At 36.6% G+C, this 21097-nt stretch overlaps 3 protein-coding genes across 3 annotated transcripts; 2 read left to right on the forward strand and 1 right to left on the reverse strand.

Moving 5' to 3' along the window:
• Positions 1-366: 366 nt before the first annotated feature.
• LOC114356657 (uncharacterized) lies at positions 367-6714 on the forward strand. The gene is made up of 4 exons (XM_028309949.1): positions 367-523; positions 859-995; positions 2630-2761; positions 3146-6714. Exons 2-4 carry the CDS (start codon positions 873-875, stop codon positions 5492-5494), a joined length of 2604 nt encoding a protein of 867 aa, XP_028165750.1. The 5' UTR covers positions 367-523; positions 859-872; the 3' UTR covers positions 5495-6714.
• Positions 5566-9995, reverse strand: Bcs1 (mitochondrial chaperone BCS1). Its single transcript, XM_028309950.1, has 7 exons — positions 9553-9995; positions 9302-9441; positions 8923-9135; positions 8323-8461; positions 7831-8025; positions 7176-7319; positions 5566-7097 (listed from the first exon to the last, which is right to left on the reverse strand). The coding sequence occupies exons 1-7, from the start codon at positions 9873-9875 to the stop codon at positions 6977-6979; spliced, it is 1275 nt and encodes a 424-aa protein (XP_028165751.1). The 5' UTR covers positions 9876-9995; the 3' UTR covers positions 5566-6976.
• Positions 9996-11387: 1392 nt separating this feature from the next.
• Positions 11388-19992, forward strand: LOC114356672 (uncharacterized). The gene is made up of 14 exons (XM_028309975.1): positions 11388-11547; positions 12071-12374; positions 12776-12985; positions 13207-13356; positions 13614-13757; positions 14610-14827; positions 15033-15126; positions 15490-15648; positions 15879-15882; positions 15999-16205; positions 16674-16817; positions 17322-17478; positions 17767-17953; positions 19049-19992. The coding sequence occupies exons 1-14, from the start codon at positions 11388-11390 to the stop codon at positions 19974-19976; spliced, it is 3066 nt and encodes a 1021-aa protein (XP_028165776.1). The 3' UTR covers positions 19977-19992.
• The last annotated feature ends 1105 nt before the right edge of the window (positions 19993-21097 follow it).

Consider the following 21097-nt stretch of genomic DNA (forward strand, 5'->3'; position numbering starts at 1 on the left):
TGTTTGGTTTTTATTTTGACACTTACTCTTTGAATTGAATCACTATTGTTGAAACGTAATTCTAACGATACTCGCTAGATGGGGCTATCTTCTATAAGTGAATTTAAAACTTGACGATTCAATATCGTAAATTATTGTGATTACATCGCAAATAATAAATTTAATAACATAAAAAACGTAAATATTATGTAAAAACAACTTTGGTCATTCTTTGTTGACCTTTTTTTAAGACAATAATGTTGCTTAAAGCAGTGTTTTTTTAGTTTCTATTCATCAACAGATGGCGTTGCGTAGAGACCAGCTAATTCTTCAGGTTTTTAACAGATGGCTTTGTAGAAGTAAAAGCAGAACGAGAGAATGGGAGTGAGATCCCATTTTCTTCATGGACGTCATCATGTTTGGCAGCAGGAATGGTATTTTTTGTTGTGTGTGAATTTAGAGACTAACCTATGCTAAGTTTATTTTGTGTAATCAGTATTTTGTGATCCAAAGTGTTACTCCATCGGCGAGCGTAATATTAATGGTAAGATACAGCTATTTTTATGTGAATACACACCAAAGCTATCAAGTCTACACATTCCGTGACCAACCATGTTTGTTGGCCTACATCGGTTTTTTTAATTTCGTGGTGGGAATGGCGGGAGATTCAAGTTTGTACTGCACAAACAGGTGTCAGACAAATAAAAATAGTTTTGTTTACGAATAATGTTAGGTAGATAGTATTCCGATTGATAAACCATAGTATTAATGCGATTCGCTTTTAACAAGACTAGCCTAAGTATACCCTGTAGAGTAGAGTAATAAATTATAGAAATCAAACTTCTAACTGTGGGGTACATACTTCATTCTCCTTTACAGATCAAGCTGCCAGTATGGACTTGTTGGAAATAGATCCAAAGCTTTTTATCACATGTCGTTTATGTCTGGAGGATACAGGGGTCTTTCAAATTGTCCCAAATGTACAGCAACAAATTAAATACTGTTTTGATATAAATGTAAGTACAAATTATTATTAATTACTATGTTAATGAAAGATTGAATGCATTGGTCGACTGTTCATTATTTACAACAATTCACACTATTTCAACGAGCAATCCAAGGCTTATGTTCAGTAGTGGACGTCCTATGGCTGATATGATGATGATGACACTGTTTCACAATTTTTTGTGATTGAATATGACTATGAAACCGGCTTAATATAATCTGGTGAAGAATCTGTTTCTAATACCAGAAAGTTGCCAATTTGAAGAGAAACGAGAAGTTGCGTTTTAACTTAACTTTTTAATCACATGATTAGTATTTAATGCTTTTTTGCATTTTATTCTTTTCAAAACAATGTCCCTCTTCAACATACATATTTAAATTATTTATGATGTATTGGTTATTTGCATTTCATTATTATAAGCTAACTCTAGGATGTAGGTGATGATGATGATTTATGACAGACAGAACAAGCTTCAGTTTAATAGTAAAATCTCATTCAGGGGTGTGGATGATGATGAAGGAAGGTTGCCCGGATAATATATTATAATTGCCCGAATAATTTAAAAAATGCCATAAATCAAAGCGGGTAAACAAAATGCCTAACACCAAGTTCTTATTAATTAAAAGTAAAAAAGTTCTTATTAGTGCATGAATGTGAAGTTAAATTGACTAGGTACCTACTTATCTAGATACATTTTTCAAATCAGTGATTTTCATGCTTTTATTTTAAAATCCTATTTTGAACATGAGTAAAAGAAAAATATGACTCACATGAAAAATAAGTTAAATCTTTTTTTAGGGAAGTAATGTATACAGTGTGCACTAAGTCTATAGTGGAAGTTACTTTACATTTAATTCAGGGGTCTCCAAACTTTGAAGCCTTAGGGTCATAATGTTAAAAAAAACAATGGCCTTGCAACCTTGCAACTTGCAAGGCCCATAACAATTTTAATTTTTCTGCCCACCTATACAAACATAGGCTTGGTCTTAAGCTGTCGCGGGCCGGTTTGATGGAGTGACGGGCCGTAGTTTGGACTGGTTAATTGATCATTGGGATTTGAACCGTGCTACAGCGCCATCTTCCCGTCAAATACCTATCTCGCTAGAAAGTAGATTTTATTTGGTCTGGATTTATCAGTTATTTTGTAACATTATCACTTGGTCGAGTAGTAGAGATATTTCCCACTGAAAGTTCTATCGGTCCCTGTAGTATAGGGTCTCCCAAATCACATTTTATGCAAATGTGAAAAAAAAATGTGTTTGGTCCAGACTTAAATACATTGATCGCCATCGCTGCATGCCGGCTGATCGCGTGTGATCACGTTGGTTTGGCCGAACCTTTAGTCTGATCGCCATCGCTGCACGCGCAGTTTGGTCTAATACTACTTACCAGACATCCATGCAGACTAGTCATTAGTAGGTACCTATTTACTTGTATCATAATTAAAAAAGTCACTAAGTATAATGTAAGTAGTACTGGTTCGAAAACTGCACCCTGCAAAAACCTAATTAATTTTACTCGTGGCGTTCTACACAACAGGTTACTCGCGACATAATATCTTCTTATACCTAGTGGATTCATAATAATAAATGTTTGTGGCAAATGCTAGATTAAATTGTCAAATTTTTTTCTCTCTTCTTTCAGGTGGAGCCATTTGATGGTTTACCTCAATTGCTATGTAGAAAATGTAATACATTATTGCAGGAATATTCAAATATTAAAAAAATATTTGTTGAAAAACAAGCATCTTTGAAGGAGAAGTTAACATTTAAAAAGGTACGTAAGCGGTTTTTTTAATTAATTCGAATAGAAATATAATAAGAATAAGAGAGAGATCAGTGGCGGCGTAGCATGGGTTGGTTAGCTGCGTAGCTGGTTGGCCCCCCCTCACCCACCCCCCCCCGTCATAAGTCCTAAGGCACCCCTTGGTACCCCCCAGAATTTTCAGTTTATCTACAGATTCAAAGATTGAAAGACAATCGCACCCCCTCCTCCCTCCGTATCATGACATAGACCGCAGACTTGCCATGCAGATGCGCCAGTGAGTACTAATCTGCGCGACTTGTGTCACCCTCTGATGCTTGGTACCCGGGGCGGACCGCGGATACGGTTACGGTTAGATTTCGTAAACCAGATGTCTAACAAAATATTTATTTTTAGGAAGAACCTCCTGAAACAAAAGCTGCGGAAACTGATAACAAAGAAGAACCTTTAAATGCACCTGATGACGTAAGTGTAAGTGAAAATAATGAGGCGAATCTAGTTAATGGTGAGGTAAAAGCACCGACTACATCTAACGAAGCAACTGTGAACCCACAAAAGAAAAAGAATTCCAAGAGTAAACGGCGCAGACGTGCATTGTCTTTGACATCCAATGATAGTTACAATTCAAACGGAACAGTAACAAAAGATAGGAAAATAAACCACAACACTTCATTCAATAAACCAGCTGCAAATTGGAAAACCAATGATTATTTGAAATATTATGTTTGCAAAATTTGCTCTTTGATGTACAGAGATAAAAGATCTGTTAAAAATCATTATTATGATCATAATTTCCTCATAGCAAGCAATCACCAGGCTTTTGAAGCTAAGTGTAGAGTGTATTTGCCTAAATTAGACAACAAACCTAACATAACTGGTTTGAACAATACCGTTGTGTTCAGTAAAAACAGAATTCTTCTAGACGATGGCAGTGATTGGTATAACATTGTATATGTCGCAAAAGATAAACGGCAATATAAATCTGATTCTTCTGATTCTGAATTCGTTGTAAGTAATAAACAAAGGAAAAGGCGACGATTATCTTCTTTGAGTTCAAATGATACGGTATATATTGGTAATACTGCTAAAAGTCCTCAGTCGCCTGGTGAAAAAGTATTTACTAAGACAACGAAATCTAAAAGAAATAGCAATGAATTACTGGTCCCTACACCACACACCAGAACAGAAACAGTATGTATTGAATTGGATGACTCATCTGACAGTAATATGGATGGTGTGTTTAACCAGAACAAACCAAACTCCTCTACTACTCCACAAATAGATCTAAGAACTATAGAAAATATAATTACAGTTTGTCGCAATAAATTTGAAATCCGACATAAAAAACAACAGATGAATGAAAATCATCCGGTTCATAAAGCACAACTGGAAGCACAATTAAAACATAAGATTTTGAGTTTTGGAAGAAAAACGTTAAACGTATCAGCTTTAGCCAGCAATGGAATTTTAAGATATTTGGAACACAAAAATCTTAATGTAATATGGGAACCTGTGTCCCAAAAGAAAGCACAGTCGGCCGGTCGAGAACTGAGTTTTGTTCGAATTGCGGCAATTAATTTCGATCGAGATAAGCGCGTTGAAGATGATTCTGGGTGGGTAGATGTTACAAATGATCCCACTCTTGACGAGTTTACCAGTACCCAACAGCAATGTGTGCCTATAGGTACGGGCACCGCCGTTCTAAATATAATCCCAACTGCAACGGTTCCAATAGCCGGTGTCATCAAGTCTCCTGTAACTAATGGTGTAAATCAAATCGTATTAACGGATGTCCGTAGTACTGAAGAATCGAATTCTAAAAAACTCTTAAATGTAAACCCTGTTGCAAATCCAAAACAACTCCCAAAGAAGTCACACGTACACGAAGCAAAGCCAGTGTATATCTCAAGGCTACCTAATAATTTTGATCAGGGTCTAGATAATGAACCTAATATGATCATGCCAGTCATAACGTCAACAAAATCTTTAGCTGCAGAAGTGAATGATGAAAATAAGAAAAAAGAAACTGAAAATTCAACTTCTGCAAATAATAGTGGCAGCAATCAACCCGCCCCACGAATCAAAGTAAAGCCAGCCTCCGAGCTGATGAAACCTCAACTGCAAAGGGATCAAAGCAACTCAAGTTGGGACTTTAACCAAATTCAAAATACAATAGGTACTCGGGAAAGTACAGTCAACTTAATCGTTCCAGACATGTTAGTTCACAAAATACATAACCAGTCAACAGCGTTGATGTTGCCAGCAACTCCAGCAAGTAATTCTATTTCTGAACCGATTAAAAGTGGTCCTGAATATATCATATTAGACACGGTTGACATGCCCAATACAAAGACTGCATCGCCGTTTGAATATTTTAGAAACTTATTATTGCTACATGGACTTACATTGATTGAAGCTAATGCGGTTCTCACAAGAGATTTTCTATGCCTTTTAAAGTTCAAAGTACAGTTTAAACAAGAAAATAAAAACAACCCTGTAATTTTATGTCTGTCGTTACATTGTTCTGGAAATGAATTTTGCATGTCCATAAAAGATGGGAACCAAATTAACATTCACATAGGAAAAATGTCACCTAACTGGCAATGGGAAATTATGAAAGTCTACCAAGGAGATGTTTCCACTAAAGTACTGCTTAATGCACAAAAGGCTGGACAAAGTATTTACACTAACGCAAATACATTTGTATGTCTACTAAGATCTATAACTCAGAAACAGGAAATATGACATATGGAGGCACAACCGATCTTAAATATCGGCTGTCTACCACAACCAAGTTATGTTATTTTATTGGAATAGTATTATATTTTTTATTGGTTTTGTATTTAAAATTAGTAGTTACTATTTTACAAAAATTATGTTCGTTTAAAGCTGTGATATGAACCGACCGCAACTTTAAAACTCGGCTGCAACCACTGCTTCTTTTGTTACTGATACATACTTTTAACTTACGAACGCGACCCTAACTCTAGAAAATATTTTTACCTAATTAAAGTTTGATGAAACTATGAACAACAATGGTAAAAAAAATCCTCCCCTGGTTTGACGGTAAATCCTGATGAGTGATTATTGTACAGAAGTTATGATGCAATAATAACAACGTACAATACTATAATAAGTACCTTTACTTACATAAATATATTTACAACTGTGTCCAGTGTTTTAGGCAGTATTTTTATGGTTAGAAGATACATTGTTTAGCTATCGTTTTTGAATGAAGCTGTTTTGCGACTGTCTTCGTCAGTGCTTAAATTAGAATTGAGTAGCATTTTATTATTAATATTTTAAGTATTCATAATTGTAATACATATTTAATATGTTCATAGGATTCTGAAATTTGTATTTGTTTAACCGAATTCAACATTTAATATTCAACAGCAATTTTATTGTAAATATGTGTGTTTTTCATATAAATTACTGAGTAGGCGCTATTTTAAGTTAAGCGTTCACGTGATATTATAGTGTTATGTTAATTTGTTGTATTAAAAAATTATGTAGTGTATTTTTCATATATTCATTAGGTACATTATAATGTTTTATGATGTAAACTGTTTATAGAAGTTCTTTCCAGATAATAATAATTTTATCGCGTATTTATTCTTGTCATTGTCATCAAATTAAAGCTCTACTGTCTCGTCGATAGTCTTGCACCGGTTGTTACTCGTAGCAAAACAAAACGTACTTTGTGTTGCGAAACACGCGTGATTAGCATGGTTCATAAATATTTTGTCGGCCAGACAGCGCCACCCCGAATCTCATACAGGGCGATTTAGTAAAATAGGCAAGCTCTCTTTTAACCTTAAATCGCGGTTCTGCTTATTTAAAACGATTCATTGATTGCTCGCACTTATTATTAAACAGCATATTTAAGACCTTTCCAAATTATAAGATTATTTTCTTTACAATTTTTTTACCTTAGATTTAATTTTGCCTATAGGTATGTGTGTAAGAACCATGAACAATTTTCAATAAACAGAATATCTTTCATGTACATAATTTATTAACATTTTCGGTTAAACCAGATGTACATTTTGTGTAACTTTGTTACAGAAGTTAAGAAGGTACTATTATTTTATTTGTAAGAATTAGGTTATTATTATGATAACAATATAGAAGACTTAATAAATTGTTTATTTTGTAATTAAAGTTTTATTAATTTATATCCCTAATTAAGTAAATAACGTACTTTGGTTTTATCACAGTAATATATTATCCAAGTGTCCATATAGTTTGAACGTCTGAAACCACTTCTTCTGGGGGCGAGTGTTTGTGGAACATGAAGTATCCTTGTATTTGTGCTGGACTGACTGCTTTGTTCTTCTCAAGCACCCTAAAATTTTAATAACGAATAAGTACAAAAGGCAATTGATCCTTTATAAACGTTTTATCATAGTACTAGAGTACTCACTTTCTAGCGAAAGTTCTCGCGTGTTCTGGGGCTTGCTCTCCTTTGTAAAACCTCAAGAACATCAGTTCGATTTGCTCTTGGTCACAATAGCCTACGAATTCTTTCATGTCCACTCGTCCTGGCCTGATCAATGCTGGGTCTAACCTGTTAAACATTGTGAAAACCTTAAAAACTGTACAATGAAGATGAGTATTAAATAGCAAAACAGGCTTCTGTTTGGTAGGTTAAATTAATAGGTACTTACACGGTACACCCCCACCAGTAGGCGCTACTATAGTCTGGTCTGCGAGCACGTAGAATTTTGTCCAATGACCCCAAGCTAACCATCCTTATCGCTCGCGCGTAATTATGTTGCTGTCGCGCTCGCACACTTACTGCGGACGCCCGTCGCACAGTCGAGACAGCAATATAATTACGCGCGAGCGATAAGGATGGGTAGCTTGAGGTCATTGGACAAAATTCTACGTGCTCACAGACCGGGATTTTGCGATAAAAGACTTGTCACTTGACATTACTCGACCTCCAGTGGCGCCAACTGGTGAGCGATGATGACTGTTGATGATGAAGTTCTTTTGGTTTGGGGTTTCGTTTTCCCATTACTTTTAAAGTCCATTTCAAAATTTTGCTTTTGCTAAACACATTGATATGTACTTACCTTTCTAGATAGTTTGTAGTCATGAATACTATTCGCGCTTCAGTAGACGCCACCCCATCTAAACAGTTGAGGAGTCCACTAAACGTCACCCGGTTGAGGCCTTCATATGCTGCCTTCTGTGTCGGCGTGTCCTCTCGTGACACAAATGCAGCATCAATGTCTTCTAGAAGAATTATGGATTGTTGTGGTGCAACACTGAAAAAATAATCAAGAAAATACTTTCATTTGCAGAGTTTAGGGTAAATCTTAGGTATAATCCTACTAATACATATTATAAATGCGAAAGTTTGGATGTCTGGATGTCTGTTACTCTTTCACGCAAAAACTACTGAACGGATTTTGATGAAACTTTACAGTAATATTGTTTATAACCCAGAATAGCATTTACAGGCTATAATTTACGACGATCTGTGATAAACTGAATTTCACGCGGGTGAAGCCGCGGGCAACAGCTAGTAATTTAATAAAATTAAAATTTTGACTATAACACACCTTAGTAAGTGATTTAGCCTATCGTCAGTTAGGCCTCTTTCTGATAAGTTGAGAACACAGATGCTGTACTCCAATTCACCAGCTAGTGCCGTGATGAAGGATGACTTTCCACAGCCAGGAGGACCATGGAGTAAGTAACCTGAAAACACGTTTTAGGGAATTTTTAGTAAAAACAAAGAAATACTATAAAACATAACACCAATTTAAAATTTGAAAACGCAGAAGAAAGTTATGTGGTTTTATTACTAAGAAAGAATCAATTTTTTCAATCAAAGTAAGCCATAATAATTAGTACTAAATCTTACTAATATTATAAAGGTGAAAGTTTGTGTGGATGTTTGATACTCTTTCACTCAAAAAGTACTGAACGGATTAGGTTGAAACTTTACAGTATTATTATTTGTAACCCAGATTAACATATAGGCTATAATTTATGCGAATCTCTATCACTGGAAGCCGCGGGCAAAAGCTAGTGGATCATAATTTGGGTAAGGTCACTCCATGTCAGATTGCATCTGCCTCTATAAAGTAAGAGGCAGCTTAGTTGTATAAAATAAAACTATTATTTCAAATATAGCATATAAATGTAGCCAATTTTACCTCTCCTGTATGGAATTCCTCGGTCAGTATACCATTGAGGATTATTGATGAAGTCCAAGCAGTCTTCCAAAATTTTATCCGCTAATCCACTACGTAGGACCACACTGTGTAGAGGGCGCCGCCGCCTCGGGTGACCAAACGGTCGCCATTCAGATCCCATTGCCGTGTACATAATTGTCATGCCTTCATGTTGTTTCAAAGCCATTGTCCTAGCTGGAATAAGATACATAACACACATAAAATAATGTGTATAAGAAGTCAGTTAAAACTATGAGTATTAAACAATATACAGACTTAATAAATAGTTTACCAAGAACTTTGTTCAATCATTGTTTATAGTAACCATTTACATAAATGTATTACTGCCACTATTAATTACCTTCTTCCAGGATGTCATAGTATAGTTGTTTATTTCTTCCAAAAGATGTTAATGTGACTGTTTCCCAGGGTACACCCATGTGTAAGTCAAGTGTATGTTGCTCCCTAGTGCGATCTACACGAATCCAAGCCCCACGATACCTGAAGACATAATTTGAATAGTTATACAAATGAAAATTAGGTACCTACATAAGCAGTAAAGAACTTGTAAATATTTTTGTACGGTGAAATGAATAATTTCAAATGATTTACCGAAAAAAGTGTTGTCCAACGCTGGGAATAAAATCGTATTTAGTTTTTATCTGTCCAGTGTCCTTTTGAAGGAAGGAAGTCTCCACACTCAAATGTTGAGTTTTCCTGGCACCTTTTTGAGTGATCCACTGTAACAGCCATTGATAAGACTTGTCCCGACATGGGACTTCTAAAGTAATCATGCAATGCCTCCTGAATAACAATACAGATGTCTGAAACCCTTTGCGTAATATCGCTGCACCGGCACCCACCCCAAACAACCCAAAACCAGCCCCAAAATAAGGGTTTTGGGCTAATGAGGCCATATATTCAACGATCGTCATGATGAGTAGCTATTTATTCAATATTTACATCAAAAATTAATTTAAAATATTCACAGAGTTTATTTTTAAAATCAGATTCAGATTCAGATTCCGATTTTTTAGGTTATCTTTAATGTCACTGTCAGCAGTGTCACAATCAGCTGATGGTTATCCTTTTTTTCAGCCAAGATAAAAAATATTATACAGCCTCACATTACAAGATTCGACAACCGTTTTGGAGTCTAAATAATAGTTTCAACCTCATTGCATGGAATCTGTGATGTTGGGAAACATGCCATAAAAAAAGTAAATTTTCACTTTGTGTGTCTCAACCGGGAGTCGAACATGTCGGTCATCTTCTTAGAGAAGAGTCCAAACCCAACTGACTCCGCTGCCCGCGAAATTCGAGACATCGGTCGACTTCGAAGGTCCACATCTTCTATATTATTCAGTTCATATTATTATTGTTATGAACCTGAAATAAGTTCACTTTTTTTAAGGAAACTGAATTCGGCTTGATTAATACGATCAAGCTAAAAGCTTTGTAGCCATACATTACAGATGTGTTAAAATAAAATCAGTTTATTTTTATTTTGAGCTAAATTAAATTATACGAGTACCTACATTAATTATTTTTAACGTCCCTTTAAATTTTGAATAGGTAACGAAGTAAAACATTACCTACCTATTAAAGATCTCTATTTTACATTATGTGTAGATCCCACCTGGGAGTCGAACCCAGAACGTCAGGATTGGGAGTTTTACTCTACTACCTATGATGATAGAGCACTGAACCGTCTAGTTTTTAGGCAAGACTGTGTGTGACCAGTACTTAGGTAACTATGATGACGTGCTGATTCATAAAAAACAAACTTCACATAAGTAAGTATGTATGATACGAAAGCCGACCATTAGGTACACTCAGTTGCTTTGGCACAATCTCCCCTTGTGTTGTGGCGCAATAAAAAACTTCTCTGCGGTGCGGGTCACGCGACCCCTATCATCGAGTGTGGAGCCGGGACGATGGGAGTCACGCGGCCCGTCACGCCACGGGCCGTCTGTGTGCTCGTGTCGCTCTTAAAAGTTGAATTTGACTGTAAATGTTTGAAGAGAAAAACAAACCTATTAAAAAACAGCAGTAAATATCTATTTTAACTGAATTAGTACTTGCGGCTGCTCGACCGCCTATAGACACCACACTATACTATACCTATTGTCCGTTCGTTTCAGCCGAAAGACGTCTACTGCTGGACAAAGGCCTTCCTCAAGGATTTCCACAAAGACCGGTCCTATTGTAGGACCGCTATTGTATCTACATCAAATATAATCGAAAACTCGCAATTAAAAAAAGTCGATAAGCTGTTTAAAAATTAAACATGGACACATGTAAATTAAATAGACATGGGTTTTCAAGGGCAGGGTAAACCCTTTGTTAATCTAGTTGGTCACCCATTGTTGGCAAGTGGCAATACGAAAATGGTGCACTTATTGGTCTCTTCCATGTTTTCATTTATTTGCTTCTTGCAACCAGCTATGTCTATAGCAGTTCGCAAATTCGTGTATCAGAAGGACATGTCAGAATATTGCAGACGGCGAGTGGTGCCTTCCGTGTTTCTTGGAGGACATATTGTAGAGGCGCACTCGCAGGTCTTGCACTTCTCCAGAATGGAACTGCCTTACAGCTGCTTTATAAGTATTAGGTAAGGCAAGGTGTTTTAGAGTCGTTTCATGAATCGAGACTCACAACTTGATTCATACTCAAGCATAGATTGAAATATGTGATTTATTCAAATACGACGAATAAGTAACACCCTTACGTGCCTTGTGGTGTTCTTCATTGAGGGAGACTGACTTCCAGCAGTCCAGTAGTAGACTGCACAGGCTGAAAATTGAGCATCGTTTCGTAATAAGGACCTAAGAGCAGAGGCGGCGTAGCATGGGTTGGGACCCGGGGCGGTCACCCCCCTTCCCCCCGTCATAAGTCCTAAGGCACCCCTTGGTACCCCCCCCCATTTTGGGGTTACCGACCGATTTAAAGATCGATAGACAATCGCACCCCCCCCCCCATGGACATAGACCGCTGATTTGCCATACAGATGCGCCAGTGAGTACTAATCTACGCGACTTGTGACACCCCCTGATGCTTGGCACCCGGGGCGGACCGCCCCCACCGCCCCCCCCTTACGCCGCTACTGCCTAAGAGTCCGCTTAAGTAGTTGTTAAAAGTCCGCTCCTTTTTTATCTTAAATTAGCATTATACATTATTATTATTACTACCTACTATGTGAACTGTAGAGCAGAATACGGGAGCAATGTAGTGCTGGTGGTGCAACTGCTATCAGACGAGAGCCTCGTCAACGCCTGTGCCGAGAGCCCCAGCCAACTGCTCGTTTATGAAATGGGTGAGACCTTCGGCGGGTATTGGGGGCCGCTGCCGGACTCTCTCTTACATAACGAACCACCCCCTACAGAAGTGTACACGATGAGGACTACTGTGCCTACAGCGGTTCCAACACGAAAGTGAGTCTAGTTTTTTATGGAATAAGGAAATAATAGTGGGTAGTTAAAGAGCATGTAAAAACTCAGGAACTCCATGCTACGACTACTTACTCACACTTACGAGAACTTATCTCACTGAATTATAAATAACTTGAAAAATGTAACACCTTCTGGCGCAGTCGGGTAAAAATCGAACTGCTAAGGCGGGAATCGAACCTACCATGATGAAACAAACGCGAACGCAACAGCTAGTGTCCAAGAACCTCAAATGGAAGAGCATTCACCCGTCAAGCGAAAGGTTCGGTTTCGGTTCGGGTTTTTGAAGTTATTTATAATTTAGTTTGAGAAGCGACTCTGATCGCTAAGAAACTTTAATACTTATTCCACTGAATTTAGTAATATCTTCTAATTTGTTATTTTAGATTGCAAAACCAGCACTTAACAGTAGCAAAAAATAAGTTGAATCACCATCAAGAAGGTTTGCAGCCAGTGACAGAAGATGAATCAGATTTTGTAAGAGTTGAAGTGCCCATAGTTAACGTGTCTGGACGTTTGATATCCGATGGAAGTCAGATGCAGAACGATTTCGATATCGAAGATATTTTCGATTTATTGTACGATGTTACACCTAGGTATGTTACTTATTCTTAGTCTGTAAATAAAGATATTAAAGATTAGGAAAAGAACGCAGGAAAATATTGAAATTCAGCTCGTTTTAGAAGGTTGTCTTTTATTAGGGTTGTAGGAATTACCTCGGTCGATTATAATCATTTCGTATAGCTAAGTTTTAATTATCAATGTGTAACTAATTTCATGACCTACCTATCTAAGATAGTTCTATTAATATTTATAGGCCTAAGAAAAAATATCAGACCAGCATTCTTCCTCTGGTCCAGTTCTCATTGAATAAGCAAAAGGGAGGACGTCGTGGTGAAGCCATTCGATACAACCTTGAGTACGACGATGGGACTGTCGGATCATTTAACTTTACGACTGACGCTAGGTAAAGGCATTCATGAATATCTTTTTTCTTCAGCTATCCCAAAACAATTTTGTGTAAAGTCCTGAAATAATAATGTGATAAATTAGAGCGTACCTGTTGAGCTATCAGATAGGTCGGATTAAACTAATTAATGTTAGTCTCAAATAAAACAATGAAAGAATTGTAACACATTTATTTATCAAATCAATAATAAGAAGTGAACACAAATGCACTTTATTTAAACACTATTCACTCAAGTATAAAATTTTAATCAACAGATTACCTTATTACGCTAAAAGACCTACAACACGGAGAAAAGACTACAGGACCAACTTTTACGTTAATAGAATATTGAACTTTAAGAAAACTAAAGCTAGAATCACTCATCGGACCAAGGAACTTACGAAAGAGTATTTTCTAAGGTAAATATTAGAAAAATATGTACATATACATTATACAGTATACACATTATAAACATTGCATGACGTGCTATAGTTAAATTGTATAAGTTTAATACATAGTACCTATTTACTATGTGTATGCGATATAAATCTATTTATTTAGCAGGAATACACACACATCAATAACTAATAAGCACACTGTCACGGATAATACATTGTCTAACATTGATATAAATAAATCATCCACAAAATCAATGGAAGAAATAATGAAAAAGTTAAAAGAAAGTACTTCTTACATGCTGGAAAAATATGAAAATAAAAATATATCAAGATTATTGGAAACGATATCTAATATGAAATACAATCAAAGCTGTAAGATACATTTTGTATAAGTAATTAATGTAACATAGATAGCTTATTAAATTAACACACCTTGCTGGAGCATTTTTTAAGCACCTGCAGTATTCAAACAACTAAAACAAAAGGAAAATTGTTTTCCCTGAAAATCATGAATTGTTCTGGACAAAATCCACGGTTTCAATTTAGAAGTAATAAGTTGGTTAGAAACAATTTTACATAATCCAGTAGAGCTATAATAATGATATTTCATTAAATTGATTTTAATAATATGACTGATTACAGTGTACAGACTTTCTGATTTGGAATCTATTGTTTCCCAACACAATGAAGTAAAAGATGTTACAAAACAAATAGGTGTATTTACAAGAAGACCTCTGCAATCGTTTAGTTTCACGTAAGTTAATTAACATCATAAACAAATCATTACATAAATATTATTTACAACTGAGAGGACCCTCACAGTTTTAAATGTAATGGAACGCGGAAGCTTTAAATCTTACATTACATTAACATTATGAATCTGTCCTTTTCCAACTATAGTACCAAAAACATTAAACAATTCCTTAAATCTACGAGGACGTCAACATCATCATTAGCTTCTACGAGTGATGCTTACAGTGGTATGACAAATAGCTCAGAAAATGAAATGGGAAACAGTACGAACGTGTATAACCTAACGTTTAGCAGTACTAATAAAAACAATATTACAACAAGAAATGAACAAAATACAGGTAGTATAATAGTACAAGTACCAATATTTTGTATGTTATACTTACTTATTTTATTATTTTTCACGAAATTTTGCTGATGTCGCATGACTCTACCTCTGAAAATGTAGTCTCTAGATCTTTTATGTAGGTACCTACATTTTTGGAAATTAGAAAAATTAATTACGACATAATGATAGATGATGAGATCTAATGGGTTTATTTTCAGACCAGACACCGTCGTCGATTGTTTCTGAAACTATTACAGTCAATAAAACTACTGAAAGTGTTGCATTGGGAATAATTTCAACACATGGAACTAAGTGAGTTACGAGTTACTAACTAATTAAAATCACTTACTATTATTTTATGTGAAACAAAATTAATAACTTATGTGATAAATTCACAAACGATGCTTGCTTAAGTGAAGTAGCAAATCGAACGCACAGTTTTGAATAGAGCTCTGTGATTGGTTCATGTGTCACCCTGTGCATCCACGCGCACTGTTTGACCTCATAGTAATGTTTGTGAATACGAACTCTATAAAGTAGCAGACATCTTGTTTTTAAACGGCGAACCTAGTCATGGTCTGGAGTCAAAATCGCATATTACGTTGTCTACATGTCTATGTTTAATTATTGTTTTATCAGTAAAATGTATTTATACTTTACAAATCTTTTATTTAGACCAGCAACAGGAACAATGGTGGATCACGAATCGTGGGAAAACGTGGTGCAGGCTGCCCCCGTGATGGCCGTGCTACTAAATCAAACTGTTACGGATACTCTGGCCAACTACACGGGAAACACTGCTTATGACACAACTGATGCTGCCTCCAAACTTAAGTAAATTATGACGTGATTTATACACACTGTATTAAGTTATTGCCTATGAGATTACCTGGTATGAGAGATGGACTGTAATATATTAAATCAATAACACGCAATAAATATAATACACTAAATGAAATGCCTCTACCTACACAAAGTATTAAGTTTAAGAAAATTCAGTTTTCAGTACGAGAATTTGCTGAAAAATCGAATTTTAAACCGTTAAAGGAATGAAAACTTTTTAGCTGTGTATAATTGTGACAAGAACCCCATTAATATTTCAGAGTGAAATCGTAATAATATAGCAACTATACAATTTAATGCACAGACGAAATCTATCTATATCTATGAAATAAAACAAGTAGGTAATTGAAATAGCCGCTGAATTACAGTTTTCTGTAATTATTTTCAGTGGCACGCGAATAAAGCGCAAAATTCAGCCGATTTCAATAGAGAACGCGCGGCCACACAATCTCACCACAAAAGAGGTCAATACTACCACTCCCATCGTCTCCTACGACATCTCAGACCGGCAGCAGGCCCTACAGTTGGTCGAATTGCAAGACGACGAGGTACTTAGAAAGTTCAGTGATAGTTTTAAAAAGCATTGCAATACAATGCCGTGTTCACTATACATACATATGTATATCAAAAGAGCTTTGGATTGAGCACTCTAAAAGCTGATTTACACGTATTAAGTAGTTAAGTATTTAATTAAATTTTAACTTCGGGTTCGTTGGTGGGCGGCGTGGCTTGTCTCTTGATACGTTTTGACATAGGCTTAAAATTTAGTTACCTACTTACTTAACACACGTGTAAATCAGCCTTAAGAAAACTGCTAATGAATAATTTAGTATAAACTTGCCTCGGTGAGTCGCATAGCATGGGATAGACGTTTGTTTAGGCCAGCCAAACCAACCCTACCAATAACTTTTATTGAATAGTTTTTCATCATGAAAACACTATTTTGTAAATAAAGGATTATAGATCCAGGTTTACTATTTTGTTTTCTATAGCAACTTATTGTTATCTACCTCTAGCTCTACGAGCGCCGAGCAATGAGATATTTGCGCAAGTACGTGGGCCCGGTGATGTTCAACATCTGTGACTACGGAGAGCCGAAGGCGAGGCATGTCTACCTCTTCAACGCCTCCAAAATTGTGTTGGCTATCACTAATTTCACGGTTAGTGAAGAAAAACCAATCGAAAAGTTACGAAAAGTTAGGTTGACTGCGGAAAGTTTGTCACGTCCTTTTAATTTTCTCAAAAAGGACGGGATAAATTACTTAAACTTAACTTTCCGATTATCCGATTGTGTAATAAAATGGGAGAGCTGTACAATCTGCTTCATCTGATATAATTGGTTTTGTTGAAAGATGGAAAATAATTATCTACATTATATTTAGCAAACCATTTAATTAATTGACAGCTATAAAGTAAGGCTGAGTTGCACCATCTTACTTTAACAAACGTCAAAAATCTGTCAATCTCCATACAAAAAACACCGGTTACTGTTATTGTTACGGTTAAAGTAAGTTGATGCAACTCAGCCTATGTTACAAAACAGTGACTGTCTCTCACTGCCAAAACTCCTGTGTAGCCAGGATCTACAGTTTGACCGCAAACAAACCTAACCAGTGCCGAATAAAAAAGGAAAAGTGCTAGTTATCCACTCGAAGTGTTTTTAGTTGGAGCGTATGACGGTGATGCTGACGCCCGCCAATACTTTGCTGAGCGGGAACTCGCGCTGCTCCTCAGGCAGCTTGGAGTGCCAGGTGTATGGAACTAGGATTTGTATCGACTCTATGAACGCCTGCGATGGAGTGCCTAATTGTGGGGCTTATGGTAATAAAGGAGTTTTAATATTATTTTTATCAATAATTGAAAAACTTTTTGATGTAGAGCCGCAAAATATAATGTTATATTTAAATAAATAATAACAAGAGACAATAGACCAATTGCTCACTCGAGGTAATTTTTGCACTACAAATTCTAAAAAATGTAATTTACAAAACTAACTAAAGTAAACTTTTGTTTATAAACGAAGCGAACTAGCGTCTTCATAACTCGGCAATCCGAACCTTACATCTTTTGTCTATGGCTGCCTTAAAAAGGTTGCCCTATTTTTTCTAGACATCTACGATGAAGACAGGCTTATGTGCGGGGCAGCGGTAGGGCTCCAACACAACGTGTACTTGGCCGCCGTCACCTTCTTAGCCGTGTTGCTGACTATGATGTACACAGTGCACTACTGGCTTCGGCGATGCGTGCCCAAAGTTTCAGAAGCGTTCTTCATCTACACTGATGGAGCGGAAAACATGTTAGTTTTACATATCTATATTTCTCTACATTATTTCATTTCAACCGACTTTATAATCTGTTTTGTAGTGTGGGTTGTAACAATTGAAAGAGATCATAAAATATTATGAAGCAAAAGCGGCTAAGCTCAAAACTCGATTTTTTGCCAATACTAAATTGATTGGATTTTCTATTTTTAGAGCACACAGGACAAAATCTGTACTCTCACTCACACTAACGTTTTAATGATAGATCGCCCGGAGTCCTGCCAGCAGGACTTAAAGTACTTCCGGTAGGACGCAAAATTAAAAGATCACAGTTTCGTAAGTATACATTGTACAAATTTCAAATTTACACGAAAAAATAGAGTGTTTCTCTCTCTTTCACCCAATAGTGCCCAAGATCGAAAAACGCGACTAACCGTTAGTCGGAGACCGATGGCGCACGAGTATACACGGGGGCAGCGCGTTCGCGCTCGCGCGACACATTTTGACGCGCCGGCCGTGGAGTCGGCAACATTTTGGCGATAATATTATAATGAATGTGAAGTATTCCAGCCTAATCAAACATTTATAATTTATTTCTTGTTTTTGTTTTTAATTTGTAGTGTATTTGTAAGTGATAGGTGTAATTTCTAATACAAAGTGACGTACCAAAGTAATTAATTTAAAGTTCCTTATTATAGTTCCTATTAGTTAAGTTGAAAGAAGATAAACAAGTTTATAATATATTAAGAAAAGTAAAATACTGGTTAAACAAAATGATTCTACGACATGACTTTTTATTTAATAAACACTAACCAAGTGTTTACTACTTCTGGTGAGGATGAGTTCAAATTTGAAGGTCACCGTACTGCTGGAAGGACCAGCAAGCAAACACGTACAAATTGCGTACTGCGGGCAGGACTTGCGATAATCTTCTGGCAGGACGTTTAGAACAAAAGACCAGTCCTTCCAGAAGAGCTTCCAGCAGGACAAAGCACCGGGCGATCTATCATTAACCGTTTGTTTTGTAATCGGACCTTACACAGCTCAATTGTCAATTAATCTGAACATGAGTTCACAGCTGTCTACTGCCATTATTTTTGTTTTGATAATGAACAGACTTTTTGTTGCAGATTATACTTGGATTCAATAATGAGATCTCCACATGACATTTACATGGGACCTAAGATGGCTTATCAAGAACCACTCTTTGGTGATATTGATTATTTAAGCCCAGACACAGTCGAAAAACCTCGGAAAAATGTACTGTACAGAATAATATATGCCTGCTTCAACTGTTGCAAGCGTAAGCGTAGAGAAAATAAGCTATCCGAAATCATAGATGAGCCTTTTTATCGGCCCAAAGAGAAGTATTCATTCATGGAACTTGAATTAAGTAAAATGAACCAAGAAACAACAACTGTGGCTGTACAAACTGGAGATAGCTTAGAAATACCACCAGCAGAAACAAAGAAGATAACACCTCAATTTAAATCTCTCCCTGATCAACCAAAAGAATGTCGCCGCATGGCAAAAGTGGCTGTATCATCAGACGAGGATCTTCATAAACACATTAGTGAGTTGAACATGTTAAGGTTGTTCAAAGAGTTCAAGTCTGATAAAGGAGCATCAGCTTCGATTGCTGCCATGACACGTGACTCTTGTGAAACAGCAAGTATTTTAGTCCAAAAAACTAGTTTCGAAGAAGAAGAGCTGCAGTCACATTATTACGATACCCGTGCTAGCGACAAGCCAGGGCCTTCGCGTGGAGTGATCCCAACTACTACTGACAAACATTCTAAAAGAGCAAAGGTAAAAAAATCAGCAAAAAAGCATCTCCGATTTGAACCAGAAACTACGACGATCCCTTCATTCATTGATGAGGAAGATGATGAGGATTATGAGGGATCAAATATCATTTCACTAGATAAAAAAAAGAAAACCCAAGATGTAGATAAGCTTGATACTCCACACAGTACTGGAGGAGGGAGAGACTTTAAACGCTTCTGGAAAGGCAAGAAGTCAAAAAAGAAAACACATCTTTCTTTGCATACGAAATAATTAGAATTTAGTAATGACTAGGTTGCATGGTTTTTACACTAGATTGTAATTTAATCTACTATATAAAAATAAGTCGGGTTTTCCTCCCTGACGTTATAACTCCAGAACGCACGAACCGAATTTAATTTTATTATAAATTTAATTTAATTTTCAGTTGCATATTTTAGTAATCCGCTTATAAATAATTAGTAGGTTCATTAGCAACATTGTAAAGAACTACTATTGTCTATCTAAAGTCTGAACCAAAATTGGAACAACTTAGTTTCATAGATTTATAAGTTCTCGAGCACAACCCGTGGAAATGCCTTTTCTAGTCAAAATAATCCGTTATCTCGATTTTCAAGAACTTGTGACAAGGAATGCTCCCGCCACGCTCCGCGTCAGTGGCTATAGATGACCGCTCGCGCCCGCTATTTCCTAATTAAGTCCAATTGTACACCGGATGGGACACGTGCCAAAATGTGCCGTGTCTTTTTAACCATTCCGTCATTGTGTACTTTTCTCATCAACTCGATGTTCATGATCTCGATTTTGTTTACTTATATGGCTGTTTCAGTGGGCCGTTCTTGGAGCGAATAATGAGACGCATTTACGAGGATTTACACGTGTTGAAAAGGTGGAATGTATGGGTATAGGGGGAGTAAAATCCAGGGAAAACATAGGTACTTAGTTTTTATCCCAGTTTTTTTAAAGAAGAAACCGCGCGTGATATAAGTACCAACTCTTTCTGTAACACACCGGAATTCACGTGGGCGAATCCGTGGGCTAATAAAAATATACTATTCTATACCTATTTTCTACTATCTACTTTACTACATTTATTTATAAAACAATGAAAAAATTACACCAGAAAAAGTTTAACTTTACATCAAAACATTACACGCGCGCGCTACACGTGTGTACTTGACGTCAGTTTTATCATATTGACTCCAATGAAATTTATCTTTGCTTTTATGTCAGCTCCAAAAAAGATAGATGTAAAAGTGTCAGACTAGGAGCGGGAGCCGGTGCGCGAGGTCATTTCAATTGAAATCAATTAAAGCAATTGAGTCCAATTGAGCGGGCGGCAGATTCTGCGTCGCGGCCCGTCGCCAGAGAGATTTTATGTGAGCGCCTACGCT

Source organism: Ostrinia furnacalis, unplaced genomic scaffold (assembly GCF_004193835.3).
Source record: "Ostrinia furnacalis isolate ACB-3 unplaced genomic scaffold, ASM419383v2 OfSCF2847, whole genome shotgun sequence".
Taxonomy (NCBI): domain Eukaryota; kingdom Metazoa; phylum Arthropoda; class Insecta; order Lepidoptera; family Crambidae; genus Ostrinia; species Ostrinia furnacalis.